The following is a 23,255-nucleotide window of genomic DNA, read 5'->3' as shown; positions in this document are numbered from 1 at the left end:
TCGGCCTCCTGGGTCCCCCTTTTGGCGCCAGCAACCTGTGTGGATAAATCTGATACAAATCCCTCAAGCCTACGCTCAGGGCTCCTGGGCCCTCAGCTTTTTGATCCCCCACTGCGTATGAATACAGAATTCCAACAAACTGTCATCAAATGTCTTTCTATTATGAATTTAGATGAAATGTATATCCCCATAATGACCTAAACAATAAAGTCTATGGCTTTTACTTCTTTACCAGGCTAGTTACATGATGTTGTCTACATTAAATTCTGTCTCATTACTTTACTATGTTTTAGCTTTAACTGTAATATGTTCTTTCTACATTTCAAACCTCAGTTACTTTAATACCTGTTGAAACATTACTCACAGGTCAACTTCTTCAGTATTCCATTCTGGAATTACATCTCTCACAGTAGCCCCTTGGCCACTGATTCTGCATCTGTGTTACCTGCTATAACTCAATCAATATTAGAAACATGTCAACATCCATCAAACAGTATCTTATCCCCAGATATGGAGCAGGTCAATTCTAAAACTGTCAATCAATGGTCAGATTGAAAAATGTAGATTGTGAAGTTTACACTCCCCCTTTTTACACATGAACTCATGTGTAACCAAAATCCTGTATGGGAAGAAAACCTTCAGGTAATAATGGATTATAAGAAAATACCAAACATTTTTCCCAAATGTACATCCATCATTTCCACAGTAAACACTTCAGTGAAATGAAGTGTTTCTCTCCATCCTTCAGTCCTAAAAGAAACAGAATCTTCATGTTTTAGTTTGAGTTTCACATTCTGCAAACAGCCACTGCCTGTGGGAGTAAAATATCATCAAGTAGATTAGAAACGAGTCACAAGTGCGGTTTTCCAATTCTGTGGAATGTTAGGAAACTCTCATTTCCCACAGAGCCCCAGAATAATGTGTTAGTCCAAAAGCATGCTTGATTAGTCATTGTTTTAAATCATGCAGTTGCACTGATCACATGTCATGTCAGGTTGTAAAGTCAAGTTTGGTCAGGTACACCCCAGAGTCAGTCATTGACAGTGCCTTCTCAAGTTACACTGTCAGTCAGGGTCAAAGGTCAGTTGGTCTCAGTCTTTTTGGCCATGTATCGTGCTCTGCAGAGACTTTGATATTTCAGCATAGGCCAGTATCCTTTGTCTACAAAAATCTGTCATATATGGAGCGCCATCATTTATTAATTCACGATTACAACTATCATTTTCCAGATATCTCTAACTTTTCATTGGGACAGCTGTTTCCCACATTTCCTGCAACTTGGTACAAAACTCACTTCCTTATAGTACTACTACTGCAGTTCATTAACACCTAATCTATATTAAAATGTCTAATAGATCAGAAACTTGTGCATATAATTATTTTCTCGAGTCAAAACATTATCAGGATCTGTAAAGCTCTGCCATGTATTTCATAACTCATATTAATGTATCTTCAATTCTGGTCTACCTAAAAAACAATGTTAAACTCTTTAACAGTGCGTGGAACCCTGGGTGTCCGAACATGCAACAATTACTCCTTCCTTTATTAAGGATTTAAAAACAGAAGTCATTTTGTATGTCCATCCGAAAGCCCTCCTATGGTAATAACTATGCCACAATGGTGAAACCAGTACCTCAAATTGAAATACTATATTTTGTTTAGAACTAGCTTTCCCTTCAACATGGCCTATATAAATAAATATGTGTCTGATCTTATAGAGATGTTACTAAAACTCTCCCTTTGAACTGATCAATACTGTAACAAATTAAAACACTACCAAATTCACACATGAATAAAAACTCTAAAAGAATAATTTGTAAACATGATGAAAAGATTGAAGAATATGGTTCTACACTGTACTCCTAACTCCCAAACACCCACTACTTAAAGTCTAGTGCATACTTCCATCATGCCCCCCCCCCCCCCTTTTCCATCAGTGTGTTTTAGGATGATTTTTCACTTCACTTTAATAGTTTTTCTCTTTACCGCTATTTTTTATTTACCAATTGATTAATTCATCGTTAATACATCTTCTTATCTTCACTTATTTATCAAGTCAATTCAAGTTCTTTAAATTTGGTTCTTTAAAATACATTAGTAGATACCTTGTGGAGTATTCACAATAACTAATCCTCTCTATGAAATCCGTTCATCTTTAAGCAGATACTATTTCCTTATTTATCTTTTGTTCATGATAACAATGGTATAACAAGCACATGTTTTACCCATAGCTAGTTTCTATGTCAAGATTATTATGTGTGACATAATAATCAGATGTCTCGTTTGCTAAACAAGAATATTAAACTTTAATCATTTCAGTATTCCAGACCATCATTTAAACAAGCAGCCTCTTATCTAAACACTAAGCATTAAGGTTTCTACACCACCCCCTGGGAAACTCTTGCACAATTATGCTGTAAAATCATTGCATCATTCCTTCACAGTCTGAACAATCTGAGACAAGCATGTCTCAAGATCTTGTCATAATGAGCACAGTCAGTGATGCAGCTGTAGTCAGTGGCAGGGTCCCCAAAAAAGCTAGGACCGGCCCTGGTCAGTGGGCTTCAAGGAAACTCTCCCTGGCATTGGGATGAGGGAAGGAATCACTTGGCAGACACACGTTGTCCACTGTACAGCAGAAATCCCCCCAAAACCGCAGTACCTCTTCACACCACTGTTGCCTTGACAACGAGGCACAAGCACAATGTCAATACCTCCTCAGAGATGCGTTCTTTGCACACTTCTTCTGTTTGCAGTGAGCAACTCTTCACCAACACACTGATTCAGAGAACCCAAAAGGTGGTGCACAACTATCCAATGCTGCTGTAATCACAGCCATTCAGCTACTGAGAAAAACTCAATTTAAATCTCTCTCCCAACGGGTTACAAAATAAAACGGCTGAGGTCAGGAATGCTGAAACATGTGAATGTTAAAACAAACTAATGATAGCCTATTCTTTATTACTTCAGTTCTAAGTTAATAGGCAAAACAAAGACACCCTCCTTAACCACTATAGGCCTACTAATCTTTTATCTACTTGGTTATTCTATTAATTTTCAAATTGTTTATCTAAGTTGTGTTACAAGCATGGTGAGGTTGTAACAGAATACACAAATAACTGTATTCAATCCGCGCCGTATTTGAAAACTGTAATTAATTAAAATCAATGTTTAACGACGTAATATAAGTTAAATATATTGTTAAGCTAATTACTGTTTTATTGTGAAGGCATCTCTGGTGAACAGCGGCCTGTGGCTTTTATTTTGAAAGGCCGTTCCGGAAATATACTCCGTAATATGAACAGTGAGTTTGACTTCTAGAAACACGGAAAGTTACGATAACAATCGTTTGATTGATTGATTGATTGATTGATTGATTGAAAAGTTTATTAACAGCTTGTATATTGGGTACAGTGCAGTACAGCTCAAAACATACAATTGTTAAGGGGATGCAGACCAGAGAAAGACTTTCGTCTTGTTTACATCAGGGTCCCCCATTTCCAATTCATCATGTCATTTAAGACATATAAGACATATTTGACATACAGATGGCTTATTTACAATTTACATACAGGTGGTTTTTTTACATACAGATTGCTTGTTTACAATTTTCATTTTAGATTTCGTTCTAATACATCCTAACCGGACATTTAAGACATACCAAGTCTACAGATATACAGTTAGTAACAGAGTCTAAAATGCGAGTATATACATAGATGGGGGGGGGGGAAGCTGTCCATGGAACGACAGGTTGAGATTTGAACCATTACCGGGGCCAGTTTTGCAATGCTCTCCCCCGAAGGTGCTCTTTAAGAGAGGTTTTGAAGGTAAGTATAGTTTTACTTTCCTTTACAGTTGAGGGAAGAGCGTTCCACCTTGATGTGGTATAATTGCGAAACGTGTATTCCCCCTTTTTTGTGCCAAATCTGGGTTTCACATGATTTGTGGAGCTCCCTCTGGTGTTATGATCATGGTATTCCTTGACCTTTGGGAAGAATTTTGACATGTACATGGGTACCATAGAGGTGTAGTGGATCTTGTAGACCAGGCCCATTGCAAGTAGCTGTACTCTGTCGTCTACTCTAAGCCATCCTAGGTTGTCAAAGTGGGCAGAGGTGAGGTGGGTTCTAGATGAAAGGTCAAGCAGTAGTCTGACCAGTTTATTTTGCGATGTTTGAAGTTTTATTTTTAGCGCCTTGGAGGTGCTATGGTACCATGACGTGCAAGCATAGTCATAGTGCCCTTGAATGAGTGCTCCTGCCAGAGTTTTCAGGGTGTTTTTGTTTACCAGAGAGGAGATCCGGTATAGGAATCTAGTTCTTTGATTGACTTTTTTTATTACATTGGATGCCATTTTGTCACAGGAGAGGTTTGCCTCAAGAATAGATCCTAGGTATGTAATTTCCTTCTTACTTGTGACAATAATGTCGCCCACTGCAACTGAGAAGTCGTCGGATTTGCTGAGATTATGTTTCGAACCGAAGAGAATGGACTCTGTTTTAATGCATTAAATAAAGTCATGAAAGAGACAAGGAGGAGAAAAGGCGTGTGGAAGTAAGCAATGAACTGAAAATGCCACCAATCATTGAAAACCAAAGCGGGCATAAGCACCCCTGTCATATACACATTCATAGATTCCTTCTGACTGACAAGCGTTCAAAAACCCTTCTGCTTATCACTTAGGCTACTACTTTTTTTATTATTCATAACCTAAAAATACAATTGTGATGAATAGCTTGCTCTTTTTCTGATTGAAACAAAGGGTCTACTCTTCTACAGAATCAGAAAGTACAAATACTGACACCCCGGCTCCGGCTGGAGCTCTCAGCCTTTTCAAGAGAAGGGCGCTTCTTTCAACAACTAACCACAAACTATTGGTATACCAAAACATTTACCAACATAAAACAAGGTCTTTACGAATCAACAATGACAACCAACAGACAGAACAATCAACAAACAGATTTCCAAATGTCTCGTCGGCTCCTACTCTGTCCTCTTCCGTCATTTTATTTTTTAGGAACCTCAGGTCTGCACAAGCCTTTTTCTTATCTCTCTGTTTGATTCCACTGAGAATCAATCTCTCAGTATGTTCCCATTGTTCGCGGAAGCTTCCGGGAATTGGAACGCCTAAATCACTCTTTTCAAATTCTCCTTCCATTATGACTTCGTATCTATTATCTGACTAGGTTGATATGTGTTCACTTGTATGTATTAATACACTGAACAAATCTTGTCGTTACTCTTGATGTCCTTATTCTATTTATTTTGAATGTCTTGTCCTTAATTCAAAGTTTTTCCAGCGTGAAACAACACAGAATATTGTTACACACCCTGTTCGCCACCAGAGGGCAGCAGCTGACCACAAATGAGCTTCCTCTGTCTGATGAAGCTCTCAGCTCTGCAACTGTCTCCTGTCACTATGTCATATGCTCTCTTTTCTCAATTGTTACACAGATTCGACGTAAAAAGATCACACATACATTCTGTCCGGCTTTTTTTGTGCAATGTATTATTTCAACAGATAATTCTGGCTTTTGAGAGCGCTTCAACACCTCTCTTTAGAGATGTGACCCTCACATGGAGATTAAACCCAAGCCAAAAAAATCCTTTATCGTCACGTTTAGCCGTTCAGATCAACCCCACAGCAAGCGTTTGCGAAATCCGGTCGTTTCAAATTGATTTTGAAATGTGCGTATTTCCTCTTGAATACCCACATATAATATCGACATCAGCTTTTTGTCAGCCTATAGTCTACAGAATTTCCCCAGCGAGTCAGCCGTGCAGGGGACCTCGCTGGTTCACTTTGTTCTTTAGTGAGTTAAGGTACTGGAATGCAATACCAGACTCTTACACACACTCAGTGCCTTATAGGTCCGGAATGTCCTACCTGACTCTTATACAAACACTTTCTTAAATATAACTCGATGCCTCAAGTCTGGAATGTCCTACCTGACTCTGAGCACCGACTTTGCTTTAGTGAGCTAAGGTACTGGAATGCAATACCAGACTCTTACACACACTTTCTACAGTATTGTATTTTTTACCGTGACTAAGAACACTGAGAACGCCACTGACAACTCTAAAAATGTTGTAGCAAAGCCAAATCACAGATTTTGGTAATCAACAGGTATCTGTTTTACCTTTGTATCATGTAGGACGTCCTGGTTTAGTTGTCAACGGTGTCCAGGTGTCCTCCCCATGACTGAATTCCGTCCGCTAGCTGTCGATGGTCCTTCTAGAGACCAGCACTCATCACGTCGGGAGGTCACCAGCTTGTAGGAGCAAACACAGTAGTGGTGGCTTAAAGCCCACCTCTGCTCCGCGCCGTCCTTTAGATGAGCCTGGTCAGATTTAATAAAAGAAGGAGTTCAAAACACCAGCATAAAAGTTATAACAATAATCTGATTTTAATGGTAAAAAACACAATACGAAAATACAGAGTGCCCTGAAACAGAGCACTCCGGGCTCCCCACTCTACTGCTGTGCGATACAGATATCGGGACCAGCCAGTCAGAAACAGGGGGCATTTTTGCATGACTAAACAACAGTATATATGGACATATTTGGGGCGGAGATGTGTGTCTGTCCCATTTTACTCCTAAGCGAATCAGAGAGTCCGTGGGAAGGAGTTTGGGTCGGTTGCTCACTCCCCTAGGTGTTCTTACTGGTTGGATTCACTTTGGGTCGGGCCCAATACAGCGAATCAGAGTTCTGGGAAAAAGTATTTTTCTGAGCGTGACAGCTTCGGAAGTAAACAAGGACAGAGTCACTTTTTATCTTGCACCTGGGTTCACTCCTTTACTTTCCCAAGGAAGATCTCACACAAACTATTCCTTTCCAGACAATCAAACATTGTACACAGATATATTGGTACTTGAGATTATATTGGCCCCAGAAAGAACCTTGAAAAGAACCTGTGTGTGTGCTGGTGGGGGGAAGTGTATGTGTGTGTATGTGTGTGTGTGTGTGTGTGTGTGTGTGTGTGTGTGTGTGTGTGTGTGTGTGTGTGTGTGTGTGTGTGTGTGTGTGTGTGTGTGTGTGTGTGTGTGTGTGTGTGTGTGTGTGTGTGTGTGTGTGTGTGTGTGTGTGTGTACTGGTATTTGGGTCATGGAGTGTATGTGTGTGTGCTGGAGACAGGAGGTGTATGTGTGTGTGTCAGGGTATCTGGGTCATGGAGTGTAGGTAAGAAGGTTTATATATATATATATAGGATTACTTTAAAACAGTCCCAAATAATACATGTTCACTTCAATACAGTTCAAGATAATACCTGTTTACTTTAATACAGTTTAGAACAGTATCTGTTTACTGTAGTGACTACCAGTGTTTACATTTCTGATTGTTACAATACGCACACTCGCGCCAACAAAAACACACACACAAAGCAGAAACAGAAACATTTATTTTTCTAGGCAAAACAGAGACTGACTGACTTCCTACGGACAGTATTTTAACAGTAGGCACTAAATACCCGACTGATGCGCCTCAATTCTTTGAGACGTTGCTAAAAACATTGCTACGGCTCTCCCTCACAGAGCTGAACTGACCAATCAGAATCTGGGTCCCGCCTGCTTCATTTGCATATGAATCACTAGTGAACGTGTTAACCCTAACCCTAAGGCCTTCACATTCACTAGTGAGCCATATGAACTGCAACTAGTTAACTAGTGGATGCATATTGCAGCTTACACGTTAACTAGTGTTAAGGCAAAATGTTCACTAGTTAACTGAGAAAAGATTGTCCCACTCTTGACCTAACAATCAACATCGGCCCCTCTGTTGTTTCCCCGACTCAGACTGCAAGGAATCTGGGTGTGACCCTAGATAACAACCTGTCCTTCACTGCAAACATCGCTGCTACAACCCGTTGCTGCAGATACACGCTTTACAACATCAGGAAGATACGTCCCCAGCTGACTCAGAAAGCGACTCAGGTTCTGGTCCAGGCTCTCGTCATCTCACGCCTAGACTACTGCAACTCCCTCCTGGCTGGTCTACCTGCATGTGCCATCCGACCTCTGCAGCTCACCCAGAATGCAGCGGCTCGTCTGGTCTTCAAACTTCCTAAATGTTCCCACACCACTCCGCTCCTCCGCTCCCTTCACTGGCTTCCAGTAACTGCTAGAATCCACTTCAAGACACTGGTACTTGCGTACCATGCTGCGAATGGATCTGGCCCTTCCTACATCCAGGACATGGTTAAACCGTACACCCCAGCGCGTGCACTACGCTCTGCATCAGCCAAACAGCTCGCTGCACCCGCACTACAAGGGGGACCCAAGTTCCCATCAGCAAAAACACGTGGGTTTGCTGTCCTGGCTCCAAAATGGTGGAATGAGCTCCCCATTGACATCAGGACAGCAGATAGCTTACACACCTTCCAGACTGAAAACTCATCTCCTTCGACTCCACTTCGAGCGATAGAACTATTAACAAAGCACTTATATACTAATAAAGGGCTGGCTTATCTAAAGCCAGTTGAGTAGCACTTGAAATGTTTTTGCTCTATGAGGCCTGATGTACTTATATGATTCTGTTTTCTTCAAGTTTGTATCTTGTTGGTCGAATGCACTTATTGTAAGTCGCTTTGGACAAAAGCGTCAGCTAAATGCAATGTAATGTTAACGAGTTGAAGCCTCTTTTGGTCTTACAAGCTGACTAGTGAGGCTCAAAATGTGCACTAGTTAACTAGTGAGGTCCAAAGTGTCCACTAAATACACTAGTACAATTGTTTTGCCCTCCACTAGTTGACTATTAAAAAAAACTTCTGTGTCACTAGTTTACTAGTGACTCCTCTAAGGCTTCAGTAGATAACTAGTGAGATAAAGTGTGTGTAACTAGTTAACTAGTAAGGTAAAAACAATTGTACTAGTGTATCTAGTGGACACTTTGGACCTCACTAGTTAACTAGTGCACATTTTGAGCCTCACTAGTCAGCTTTCAAGACCAAAAGAGGCTTCAACTAGCATTCACTAGTTAACGTGTAAGTTGCATTATGCATCCACTAGTTAACTAGTTGCAGTTCCTATGGCTCACTAGTTAATGTGAAAGGGTTAGGGTTAACACGTTCACTAGTGAGCCATATGCAAATGAAGCAGGCGGGACCCAGATTTTAATTGGTCAGTTCAGCTCTGTGAGGGAGAGCCGTAGCAATGTTTTTAGCAACGTCTCGAAGACGTGAGGCGGTATTTGGTGCCTACTGTTAAAATATTGTCCGTGGGAAATCAGTCAGTCTCTGTTTTGCCTAGAAAAATACATGTTTCTGTTTCTGCTTTGTTCCGCTTTGTGTGTGTGTTTTTGTTGGTGCCCTCGAGACACAACAGTAGAGGAAGTGATGGTGGGACATTTTATCAGCGGTGCTCATTCAATTAAATTCAAATTCAATTCAAAACCTTTATTTATCCAGGTAAAATCCCATTGAGATCAATGATCTCTTTTTCAAGGGAGACCTGCAGCAGTAGGTTCCACAAGAAGACATAAAAACATAAACAACAGAACAACAAAAGGACATCATACAGCAAAATGTACAGGGATTACAATTTACATATTTAACCACATGTACAGGTACCAACAGCATCTGATTGTGTAGCATCCAACCGAGCTTTAAAAACATGTAGTGGTACTAGCTTGGTAATTTTCCATTCTTTTTGCAGACTGTTCCATGTTAGTGGAGCTGCACATCTAAAAGCTTTCTTCCCTAAGACAGTCCTAGCACTTGGCACATTTAATAAAACCACAGCATGCGATCTCAGGCAATAAGTACTTTCAATTCGCAGAGAGATCAGGGAGCAGATATAAGATGGTAGTTTATCCAACATGGCTCTGTAAATGAAAAAGTACCAGTGACTGAGCCTCCGTACAGTAAGTGATGGCATAACCGCCTTGGTATACAGGGTACAGTGATGCGTAAGTGCTTTACAATTTGTCAAAAATCTCAGTGCACTGTGATAGGCGGCATCTAACTTGCTCAGGCAATAGGCAGGTGCATTCATATATAACAAATCACCATAGTCCAGCACAGGTAAAAAGGTCACAGAGCCTTTTCCTGGCCTCAAGCGAGAAACAGGACTTATTCCTGTAAAAGAAACCTAGCCTATCCCTCAGCTTTTTAAACAGGTTATTGACATGAAGTTTAAAAGTGAGACAGTCATCAAGCCAGATACCCAAGTATTTGTAACAGGTAACCACTTCAAGTTGTATTCCTTGCGTAGTTACAATATCCAAAGCAGTCTCTGGTGTATTTTTAGAAATGAAATGAATAAAGCTGAAACACTGGACAGATCTTAGAATCAGGGTAACGATAGACCCGTATGAAGATAAACAACCTCTCCATATATTGCCTTAGACTAATATTTATGGAAGTCACAGCGATCTCTCAACCTCTCAGCTGTGATTCGAAGAGGGTTATTCCTCCTTCTACCCACCATAGATGTCACTCTGTTATCACAGTGCTATTCTAATACAAGCACCTTTCAAATGGCAGCTTAATAAAATGTTTTAAAGAGGGTCTATATTGCTGTCTGCAGTTCTAAGGCAACTTTCTAATTTTAAGTCTTCAATGTTCTTACCTAATTTGATATACTGTCATATGATCATAATTACACAAATACTTTTGTTTAATATTTTTGTAAATACGGTCATATGAGTCATGACTGTATTTTAAAACACAGTGTATTTAAGCTCTTAAAGAAACTATTTGGGCTGGGTGGCGCTCTATAGCTTAGGGCCAATAGGAGACCTCGATGCATTATTTCCCCTCCTCCTCATTAGCATTCTGTGCAACTACTGGGACTAGTGAGCATTTGGGATCCACTAGTACCACTAGTGAACATTTTAAGCCTCACTAGTTCACTAGTTGAATTTCAATGTATCTCACTAGTAAACTAGTAAAGGCAAAAGGTTCACTAGTTAAGGTGTAGACATTGTGAGCCCCACTAGTTAACTAGTAAGGTCAAAAGAGGCGTTAACTAGTGAACCTTTTGCCTTTACTAGTTAACTAGTGAGTGATTCTGGGTGCTACTAGTTAACTAGTGCAGACACATGTATGCCACTAAGTTCTGCTTCTTTTTTGTAACTAGTTAACATGTCAAAGTCTTTGCAGTGCACTAGTTAACTTGTAAGACTGTTAGTGTCACTAGTACGGTCAGAGAGTCACTAGTTCATCAAAAAGCTTACAAGTTGGGACTTTGGTGCTACAAGTGCTGCTCCTCGCGTCACTAGTAAGGCTTATGTTGTAACTAGTCAGACAAAAGTGCCACTAGTTGCTGAAAAATAGTGACTAGTATAATGTTTTATTGAACTAGTAAAGCAGAGTGCCAAACTAGTTTGACCATAAATCTAACAAGTGAAATCAAAGAGCCAGCTAGTGTTGGCAGCTGCCATGTGATATCAAGGATATGTAATAAATACTCAAATGGCTTGCCATGCACCCCCACCACACATAATCTGACCCCCACCTCTCTCAGGCTGCTCCAACAATAATGATGACTGTGAAGTGCAGTTGAAATTATTTGTAATCTGTGTGTGTGTGTGTGTGTGTGTGTGTGTGTGTGTGTGTGTGTGTGTGTGTGTGTGTGTGTGTGTGTGTGTGTGTGTGTGTGTGTGTGTGTGTGTGTGTGTGTGTGTGTGTGTGTGTGTGTGTGTGTGTGTGTGTGTGTGTGTGTGTGTGTCAGTGGTGCAGGGCAGGAGAGTGTGTCAGTAAGACCCCCATCCCGCAGCATGTGGACGGGGACTGGAGTCCGTGGAGCCAGTGGAGCATGTGCAGCAGGACCTGCGGTACTGGAGTCCAGTTCAGACAGAGGAAATGTGACAACCCTCCGTATGTCACCCCACTGTCCGTCTGTGTGTGTGTTTATGTAAACATATTCCCTCAAAGCAACAACAATGCAACAATATTTTCCTTCGATGGGAGGGGGACAACCTGCAGATAACCGTTGGGCTCCAACCAGGAAACACAGCGGCTGACACAGCTGAGGGAACAGCAGCAACGTTGTATATATTTTAAAATAAAATAATTTAAGACCATAAAAATAAAATAGGCCAGTGACATTTGAACACAGCAACACATTTCTAACATTTATGATAACATGCTTAAGGTGAGTGATACATTCATCTATCAGGCATCACTGGTCTGTCTGTAGGCAGTAGCTTGAGAACCGGAGGGTCGCCAGAGTGTGGAGAGTAGGCTGACACTATGAGAGGTGCCCTTGAGCAACGGTACTGTATATATTAGCTAGACTTTACACTAGGATGGGATATAAAATATAGTCCTAAATTCACTGTATGTGTGGTGCTGTTTACATGTACACGTGTGACGATTGGAGAGAAGTTAATTAAAATCCTCCATTTCTGTCAAAGCCAAGCAAGCACCATAATGCTGCTTCATGTTGGATCAAACTGATGGACAGTGAATCAGTAAGCATTACATACTGCTTATTATCTATTCTTTACCGTAGGTGCATAACGGATGTTATATTGTTCATCTCTAGAACATTGGGAGCAGATCTTCATGCAGAGTGGAGCTCTTCATCCAACTGTGTTTACACCACATGCTTGTTGACACAATGACAACTTTCTCTTCAAAAACGGTTTTGCTTTTAATACTAACATGTATAAACAGATTGTCCCATGAGTATACCCACACACGAAATGTTTCAATCATGTGTAACTACAAAACTTAGCATTGGATGTGATGTATTCTTTTGTATTTTACACACAAACGCATGTGTATCTATCAAAGCATGATTGTCCTCCATCTTTGGAGCAGGTGCCACGCTGCTTTAAAAAGCTCTCCAACTAAAATGATTCTAATGTGACGTCTACATTAACGTTCAAACAAGCATGCATTGTTTAGCTTTCCCTTTCTCCCAAGGTCCTGTGGGTAGTCTTGACACTGTTGCATATCATGTTTGCATTGTGTTAAACAATCAAACACAATGATGATTCATACCTGCTGACAAACCTGTGATTGAACAGACCCTTAATACCCTTCTATCTCCTAGTTTCCTTAACTGAATGTGTGTGTGTGTGTGTGTGTGTGTGTGTGTGTGTGTGTGTGTGTGTGTGTGTGTGTGTGTGTGTGTGTGTGTGTGTGTGTGTATATGTGTGTGTGTGTGTGTGTGTGTGTGTGTTTAGGCCTGGTCCTGGGGGGCAACACTGTCAGAAGCTCAGTGTGGAGCACAAGGCCTGTGAACGCCCCCCCTGTCCCAAAGGAACCCCCTCCTTCAGAGACCTGCAGTGTCTGTCCTACGACCGGCACGCCAGCAAGAAGAAGGGCGGCATGCTGACTGCCATTATCAATGATGGTGACACACACACACACACACACACACACACACACACACACACACACACACACACACACACACACACACACACACACACACACACACACACACACACACACACACACATGCTTTGGGGATACATTGAAATACTCCCCCCTTTGAGAATACATCATATAACTGACCTTATACTTCAGATAAAACACAAGCAATCCATTGTGCATGGATGATTTGTTTATTGGTTGGTTCAGGTGAGCATCCTTAATTCCCAACATTTTGAACAATAGCATGACCAATTTATATTTGTATGGGGGATTGTGTATTTACAGAGCCAGACACAGAGAGACTGTGCTGAAAATGTGTGATGTCACCCTTAAGGTGCGCATCATTTCCTGCTGAATATATTCCTTTACGAGACAATTGATGTCACTGCAAGGAGAGAACAACAAAGACCGTGTTTGCTTTTGTTAGCAACCCTAGACATACCAGGTCACAGTTGGAATGCCATTTATACTTGGCATCAATACATTTGTATGTAAACATGATTACTTTCAGCTGACACTGCTATCCAAAGAGACTTCCAATAAGTGCAATAAACCATAAAGACACAACCTCAGAACAGTTCAAAACGTATTTTAATTCATTTAATGGCCAAGGAGCAAAACAGGTGGGTTTTCAGTTTGCCCCATTTTGGAGCCAGGACAAAAAACATGCGTTATTTGTCGAGGTGCACCTGGGTCCACCTCGCAGTGAGGGAGTAGCAAGCCGATTGGCTGATGCAGAGGGAAGTGCACGTGCTGGAGTGTATAGTTTGATCAGTGTTCAGAACCATAAGTGAGCAACAGTCAGAAGAAGGGGGGGCTGAGAGGAGGGAGACAGGTACAGTTTTAGAGGAAATGGGGAGAGAGTAGGATATGAAGTAGCGATCAGAGATGTGAAGTGAGGCTACAGAGGGGAAAGAGGTGGAGCAGTTTCTAGTGGCGATCAGTTCTAGGAGATTGCCAGCTTTGTGAGGAGCTGGGGAAGGAGACGGTGAGAGAGTAAAGGAGTTTAGCAGGAGAAGTAAATCAAACAACCTCTCTGTCTGGATGTTGAAGTCACAGAGAAGAACCAGCATGATGACCTCCAAGAATCCCCCATTGGACCTGGTGGGCAGTGCAGAACAGCAGTGGTTATTTTAATGGGGTTAGTTATTGTTAGAGTGTGAAATTCAAAAGAAGCAGTTAAGTGCGGGATTAGGTAGAGCAAAAAAAACGACATGTAAGTGATATAAGAAGACCAGAGCCGCCTCCTCTAGCAGAGGGGCGGGGTGGGTGGGTGAAGTCGGCTGTGGACAGAGCAGTGGGGGGGAGGAGTTGTCTATCCAAACCGAGTCTTGGGAGACTCAGCCAGAAATGAACTCAGTCTTTTGAGTAGCAGACTGGCGGTTCCTGTGACAAGGTGTTGTTTGTGAGTTGAGCAGGTTGTAGAGATTAGAGCGGACAGGTTATGGTGCTCAGAATGTGTACAAGCTCTATAATATCTACAAGAAGAATCATGGACTGGAATGGAAAGTAAACACATGTCTGAAAAGGAGAGGGGAAAATCACAAATTGATACTTAGCCCAGTTAAAGTTGAGTTAGCCCCACTAGACTCCTGCAAGACCCCTTTGTCTTTGTGTGTCTTCGACTGACGAGTCTGAGTCTGACGCTATGAGAACATGCTGCTTCATCAGGCTTCATTACTCAGTGGACTACACTCCCCCTGCCTGAACATTGCTCTGAAGAGAAAGCAGTGGGCCTTTTGCAGGTTGAATGTTATAATTGCTGCCACTTATTATAACATTCAACATTCATAACAACCCGAGCTGGAGTTTTCAAACTACAAGATTAAATGCTTAAAACATTAGATATTACCCAAAGAGATTTGACAACAGTTTATAACAGAGAAATAAACTGAGCTAATTCCTTTGCAGTCCAGAAGTCACATTTCTCTAGTTTCAGTGCACTTATTTAGCTGTTTGTGTGACATGTGATTCAGCTAAGGAGTCAGAGGGTCACAGAGGGCGGAGACTGTAATTCACCACAGGTGTCATAGAATGGAACCTCCTGCAATCCCTGTGATATCCATCTGCCTTTGTTTTCTCATGCTTTCCCAAAGTGGACTGATACGGATCCAAACAGACACTCCTTTACTCTCATCCAGAGCACTCAAAGTTCTTAGTTAAACAGAGTCTCTCAGCAGCTCAGGTCATCACAGCTGCTTCGCTTTGATTTAGGAGCTTTATTCTCACAGGATGTGAATATGTGTCTGAAGGGTCGACCAATAGCAATCCTCCTCTCTCCTTCCTTTGATCACTCAACAACGCTTGTGCTGTCCCCGGTATATGTAGTGTATAGCTTAACAGCCAGATAAACTCCCTCCGTACACCAAGACTCTGAAGACGTGCATCCTTTGCCCACAGGTGTAATGGTATAAGGATGGTGTGAAAATACGATGCGATCAAAGGCATGAAGACGTGTGCAGATGTAGCTGGATTTCTTACAAACAATAACACATTGCTCACAGAGCCGTGCTTTGCCTATTTCCTCTCTAATGGTCACCTGACACACCCATCTGATGATGTCATCCTGACTCTTAAAGCGACCACGACCAGGCACAATGGGCACACAAAGAATAGCCCAGAAACTGCAAACAAGAGTAAACTTAGCTGTAACAGAACAACGCTCATTGGTTAATACACATTCTATCAATCCTTAAAAACATTCATTTCAACATTAATGTCAATATTGTTTGAACTCATAAAAATAAACGAAGTGGTTAATTGTTCCTATTCTTGATGTATTTCCCTTTATAATCGTCGTAAGCACATAAGCCTGTAAACTGAAATTATACTTCGTATTTAGGATATCTCAGATTTTAACAATATCAATCCAAATAATGACAATATTTTAATAATATGATTGTTAAATGCAACCTTAGTGTTTTTGACTTTCTTTACCTATCGTGCCAACACACCAAATCTTTCTGAAGATACAATGTTAATATCTCTGTTAATAACTCAGACAACCCTGGGCTGAGTAAGACACTATGCTCACAGACAACAGAGGAAATGGTGTTTGGCCCCATCTAGCCTTCATAAAGTCCCTATTATCACCCATAATGAAAGAAATCAAGCAGGTACTTCCATATAAATACTTGTGTGTAATGATAGACCATCTTCTATTCTGGAAACACACAAAGAATATATCTGTAAAGGACAAAACACAGCATTTATTTCCCGCCCCGTATTAGGTCCTTTGGGGAGAGTAGACAAATTCTTCTTCTTTCTTTACATCTGTGATTTTGTCTGTTCTATAGTCACAATACTACATGCTTACCCTGGTTGTCCACTGCTTTCAAATCAAAACTGCTCCACCAGTAGAACATCTGCTCAAAGACTAGGTCAGCCCTGTGAGAGCCTCTATGAATGAGCAGACCATAATAACATGAACGTGATACTGACCAACAACCATGGCTTAAACAGTGAATATGAATTGTTTCCATCAGATCGGAGATACAGGGTCCCACAGTTTTTAAGGTTAGCTTGAAGCACTCTTTGGTGCACTAGTCAATCCTCAAATGAATGAATCCTAGTCAGTTGTACGTTCTCCTCACGGTCTGTCACATATTGAATGAATGAAAACGTTATTACAGACTCAGGGTCCAGATAAAAGACAAGGCATTACATATAATAAATTACATACACAGCATAAAAATAATTCATAGTTTAAGAATAATTTAAATCAGTGTCCTACAAAGAGACAACTATACCAATGTCTCCACAGCTGTGATTGGTAGCGTGTAGTACTAAACCTTATGTTCGATAAGGCCAAGAGGATTTCATTATCACAGTCATTAAGCCGGCTTGTAGAGTATTGACTCCTGCAGCCACACACATTTCACTTGCACTAGACCATCGAGGTCTCTTCAATAATATTCTCATGGCATCATTATAAGCTACTTGAAGTTTCCGTAAACTTGCTTTTCTGTAGTTTGACCACAGACGTGCCGTTTAGAGCGGTGTGCAATATGCTCTGAACAGAGACATCTTCACTCCATCTGTACATACACCAAACTTACGTAGGAGAATGTTTGCTTGTGCATACATATCAGTGATTGTAATACCATGTTAGATGCTTGATTCCTTTTCTCTTGTCTTGATCATTTAACTTCTTTCAAAGGTGTCATTGTTTAGTATCGTACCTGTCATAGACAAATGGCATGATCCAGGCTACAGGTAAGTAGCCACAGGTAAGCCCCCCTGTCGGGCTACCATCCAACTCACACTTAGCCACCTAGCTGTCCTGCAGGCGTTTCGGTTAGAGCTGATGCATTCTTAAATATTGAAATGAATGTTAGAGAAATTTAAGCTTTAACAAAGCTCTGCCATAAGCATCCTTTACCCACACTCTGTATCCTCCACTGTCTCTGACCTGCGGACCCAACAGTGATAGAGAGCACACCACAGTGCTCACAGACAGCTGATGCTGTTTGCCTCTGGTCTCCACCAATCTGTTGTCCAATGCTGTCTCACTGATGTAGTGTTACCGACAGCTGTCACATACATCTTTGAGTGGATAGTCATCATAGCTGACCTCACATGACCTCCACAGGCTGGTACTTTGGAAATTGTAAATAAAGGTAGTTTCAAATGTCAAGTCAATGACAGGCAGGTGCTCCCATTCATAAATTAAGTTTTCTGTGTTTCTGAATAACACTGAATGGATCCGCATTGTTTGTTATTGTGCCTTTTATTACACTTGTAGTTATACTAACCACATGCTTGTGTGTATGTGTGTGTGTGTGTGTGTGTGTGTGTGTGTGTGTGTGTGTGTGTGTGTGTGTGTGTGTGTGTGTGTGTGTGTGTGTGTGTGTGTGTGTGTGTGTGTGTGTGTGTGTGTGTGTGTGTGTGCAGATAAGCCCTGTGTGTTGTTCTGCAGCCCTCTGGGCCGAGATGTCCCCGTCCTGGTGTCTGACAGAGTGATGGACGGGACCCCCTGTGGCCCCTATGAAGCTGACCTGTGTGTGAACGGAAGGTGTCAGGTACACACTCACACACACCCAAATATGCAAATACTCCTTCAGAATCCTGTCACCAGATGTGATCAGACTTCCTGCGGCCTGGTGCCCGGCCTGCTCTCCTGCACTGAGACAAATGCTGTGTCTTTGGTGTACTTCTGCATTTACGTGCTTTGAGTGCATAAGTGTGTGCCAATGCCAAGTGCGGCAAAATGCACCATGCCTCGTTGCTAGCTAAAAATGGCGACTGTCACATCCTGTGAGGGCCAGGCACCAAGGAAAGTGCGGTGGACATTGAAGTGGTCAAACGGTGGTACTACAACTTCTGTGTCAGTCCGTGATGTCATTGGGCATAACAATACAACTGCGCATGCTCTATGAGCTACATACGGTACTTCTGCTCTAACAGCCAGGAGAGAGGTTTTTATTTATTTTTTAAAAAACACTTTTCAACAAACAATTAAATTATTTTCTTATATACATCGAGAGAAGAATTCCCTTTTTTCCTCACACAAAGACAGAGTTAAAAGCGAGCTCCACCACAGAGCTGTAGTGTAACACCACCGGTTTAAAAACTCTTCCATGTTTCTCATCAGACAGTGAAATCTAAAATCTACACTCACTCGTGCCTTTACCAAAGATAAAAACATGTTAGTGAGTTGCTGACCGGCTGTACTGTTTATTTAGTTTTTCCTGCTTTTGTAGATTGATATTTTTTCCTGCCCCACAATAAAATGCAACAGTTCCCACTTCCCTGCATTCTGTTTCTTGTAGCCAGCACCACAAATAAAAGCAGTCTCTGTAAAAACCTCCCCACAGTCTAAAAACACTGTTTTTAAAACATTAAAAAGAGGCTTCAGTCTGTGGCAGTCCAGGTAGCAGTGTGTGATCGTCTCTCTGTCGGTGCAGGACGGACACTCGGAGGACACGGTGGGGTTTATCTTCCACACAAAGGCGTTAACGCCCAGGGCCCCGTGGACATACTTGCCAACCCTCCCGATTTTCGCGGGAGACTCCTGATTTCATTGCCCTCTCCCGGTTTCCTGCCGGGGTCATATTTCTCCCGATTTCTCCACACTCACAACAACTTCATACAGACATAAATAAAGCAGCTGCATTCGCCATACAGGAAACACACATTTAAAACGGTTTTGCCTGCCGTTTTTGTGTACACAAGCATTCATCAATGGTTCGGGAAGTGGCGCTGTACCTTAATAATATAAAGGCTTACGTATTTGCGTGCATTTCCTGTTCGGAAAGTGGCAATGTACTGAGAGTGGAGGTGTCCTGAGATTAGCGCCTGCAGGCAGGCTCCATTGACCTGTCAGCTCCGGACTGCGCAAAATGCGTACATAAAGCGCTACGTCATGAACGCAAGAAATCATACCCTCATGGGGGCGCACTCATGTGATTGGCTTAGAAATGAGGAGACATCTGATTGGCTATAGATAGAAAAAATTACAAGTACGAATCGGCTGACCGTCAGGGGAGTCTCAAAAAACCCACACACGAATGCACAGCGATCCGTGCACAGAAAGCGGGTTGTGTTTGCAGGTTCAGAGGATTTAAACGGAAAACTAATATGTGAGGATCAAAAATACATATGTAAAACTTTTTTCTGTATTTGGATTTTATTTACAAGTATATGAAACGGAACACATTTGTGTGTGCATTGAAAAACACAAGTGTGAATCCTTCTGTGTGCATGTGTGTATTATGAGACTGTTCTGAGCCCATAACATTATGTCAGTGGTCTAAAATGGTCTTACAACGGTGCCGACAATATTATCGTTTATCGCAATAATTTCCGGGAAAATGAATCCAACAAAATTAATTATCGTGAGAGGCCTATACATGAAACACACAGACACACACAAATCTACAGACTTACTCCAAACTGCCAAATATATTAATTAACACACTCTCACTCTCATATACTCTTTGACTCTATGTTGGCCTAGTAGAACAATAAGCAGCAGACTTTTACATGTTATCATTTCTACTGGATCTTAGATCTGCGCATGCGCAATACGGGTCGGGGATTGACCAACCGGCTCCCACTGCTCTGCTGTCTGTTAACGTTGTTAAGAGTGGTGGGGGCGGGGAGGGAGCGGGTCGACATTGTAAATAACCAACCAAAAACGATCACCGGTTCATCTTGTTTTTGGCGTGAGAATAGTTTGGGCAGCGTGAGAGCGTGAGATTGAGAGTGAAAGCGTGTGTCACACGCCAGATGCGTGAGAGTTGACAACCCTGTTACACATATGATGTTTGTCAATTTAAAAGATCATTTTCTAAGTCAAGAAAAAATAGTTTGTCGTAAAACTGTGAAGTAACACTTATTTTTGTGTGAAACCGCTCAATGAACTACATCTCTGGTCTCGCACAACACACGTCACCAGAATGAGGCGGAAAGTATTAAACAAGGTGGAAATCATTACACGTCTGGTTGAGAGCTGCTATTACTCCTTTTATTCACTGCGATAGAGAGATGATCGATGTTTCCCTCTGTTTTGTTTTGATCAGAGAATCGGCTGTGACAGCATCATCAGCTCCTCAGCCAAAGAGGACCGCTGTGGGGTTTGTAACGGAGACGGGCGCTCCTGTAAGATCGTGAGAGGAGACTTCAACCACACCAAGGGAATGGGTGAGTGTGTGTGTTTATATGTTCTTTCTCCATGTTAAAGGTCGCATGTCTTGGCCATTTCTACTGATCATAGTTCCATAGTTGAGGTCTACTAGAATAGATTTACATTGTTCAATGTTCCAAACTCACATTGGTTTCTCATACAGCATCTCTGTATAGTCTGTGTATTCACTCTCTGTCCTAAACGGCTTGTTGGAGCACCTGCCCCCCCCCCCTCCCTGTGATCTGATTGGTCGGGACGTTGCGAGGCTCAGTGCGCTGGCTTACTGGTGTAGTTTCCGGGTCGGGTACAGCGGGACAGCGCGAAACTCATCCTGAGCACACAAACACTCACAGCCGAAGTAAAAACAATAAGTGTGGCTTGATATTGAGTAAGAAAAAGGTTTATAACGCTGTGAGAATGGGTCTGCAGAGCATTTCTCCACGATCCCAACTCGACTATTACCAACCAGGGAGCTCTATGCAAGTCAAGGGGACTCCCTGTTAGTTGAAAATGTACGCTAAAGGTCCCCACCCCTCCTGGTGTGTGAGTAGCTCTGCGGATTGGTCCATTTTGGTTCCGGGAACAAATGGAAAAAGATAAATGTCCAACGAGGCGTTCTGGGGCAGCACAGACAGGTCTTCTCTGTGTTAGAGTTTTACTCCCTACAGGGTGTACTTTGAGGGTTTGTGACTCTGCAGACCGTTTACATGCAGAAAAACCTTCATAACACAAGGGGACGGGTGATAACCGGAAAAGCATGACATGGGACATTTAAAACCTTTTTCTATAAAACATCAGGTATCAGATTTAACATCCACTGCTGACATGATACATTTTATTTGATTTATTCTATGAATGCTTTGTCTTCCTATTGATTGCTTTATACCAAACATTTGAAATGAACAATATCATCAATCCTTCTAATGTGATCATGTGCACCCTCTGGAGTCTAAGGGTATTTTCTCGATTTTTAGATGTTTTCTTAAATCACCTTTTAAATGTATTTCTTCTAACATGGCACCCATGTGTTACATATCAAAATGTTCAGGACAATCTCTAGTATTGCTATATATGCAAATTACTCACCTTAGAGCACTGTTTGATGAGATAAGTAGCTCAAAAGCTTAAAATGTGACATCTGATTTTCGGAAAATCTTCAAAACTCTTGTGAAAACACCAATTTACTCATGTGATCGAATTGTTTTGGTGTTTTAGATTTGGTTACCAAAGTTTTAGGATTACAAAAGTAGTGAAATATTTCAATTACACTGTATATAAATGTGTTTTTCATGTCTAAAATGAAATTTTATAAATTCGAATTCTGAGTAAAACAGCTGTCAATCACTCTACTTTCACCACAGCAGGGACTGAGATATATCAGGACTGAATAATGACTTCATAATCAGTGTTGGGACTAACGCGTTACAAAGTAACGCATTACTGTAACGCCGTTATTTTTGGCAGTAACTAGTACTCTAACGCATTACTTTTTAAATGCAGTAACTCAGTTACCGTTACTACATGGTGCGTTACTCCGTTACTGCGTTAGTTTTTTTATGTAGTCAACAGCCAGGCGAACAGAGATGAGAACTGTACTTAAGTACAGTACTTGAGTAAATGTACTTAGATACTTCCTGTGTCACATGCGGAGACGGGCTGTGGGCGTGTTTGTGTTGTTTACTAACAAGACTATCATGGCGGCGGCGGAGCTCAAGTCTAGTTTCTCCACCTGGAGATATTCTCACTATTTCACTTTTGTCGAGCACAAAGAAAAGAAAGTTTCTGTTAAATGTAAGTTGTGTCTTGGCGGGTCAAAGAGCCTATCTACTGCCCAAACCAGTAATTCAAATCTCTTAAAACATCTGCAAAAACAACATGCTGGGACGAAGCTAGTAGCTAAGACCACAGAGACTCAGCCGACGCCACTCCACCTCCACCTAAGCAACAGCGGCTGGATTTTAACCAAGGGACTGCTAGCCAGGGAAAAGTCGATAAAGCCATTGCACGGTATGTTGTAGAACACATGCAGGCTATTGCTACAGTGGAGTCACCCGCTTTCAGGGAGCTAGTTAGCATGATAGCATGTCCGGGCGGCATATGGGACGGAAAACTTTTTCCAACTACCTGGAGAAAGAATATACAAAAATGGAAAGCCAGCTAATATCGATGCAATCCAGATTGCATATAATGCATGTCAAGTTGATCAACAGATTGCATTATTCTCCAATGCAATAACAGTACTGAAATGAAGGCTATAAGGGCATTAATGGGAGCCCTTTTTTTAAGTAACGAAAACGTTAC

The 23,255-nt window shown here is 41.6% G+C and overlaps 1 protein-coding gene across 1 annotated transcript in view; it reads left to right on the top strand.

The window, feature by feature from the left end:
* The window catches only part of adamts17 (ADAM metallopeptidase with thrombospondin type 1 motif, 17), a 215,791-nt gene that overhangs the window by 172,746 nt on the left and 19,790 nt on the right, over positions 1–23,255 (top strand). The window contains 4 exon segments of the mRNA XM_034222448.1: positions 11,673–11,818; positions 13,135–13,304; positions 18,221–18,348; positions 20,851–20,971. Of these exon segments, the coding sequence (XP_034078339.1) occupies positions 11,673–11,818; positions 13,135–13,304; positions 18,221–18,348; positions 20,851–20,971 (565 nt within the window).

This window comes from Gymnodraco acuticeps, unplaced genomic scaffold (assembly GCF_902827175.1).
Source record: "Gymnodraco acuticeps unplaced genomic scaffold, fGymAcu1.1, whole genome shotgun sequence".
Lineage (NCBI taxonomy): Eukaryota > Metazoa > Chordata > Actinopteri > Perciformes > Bathydraconidae > Gymnodraco > Gymnodraco acuticeps.
This window is presented reverse-complemented; position numbering and strand designations above follow the sequence as displayed.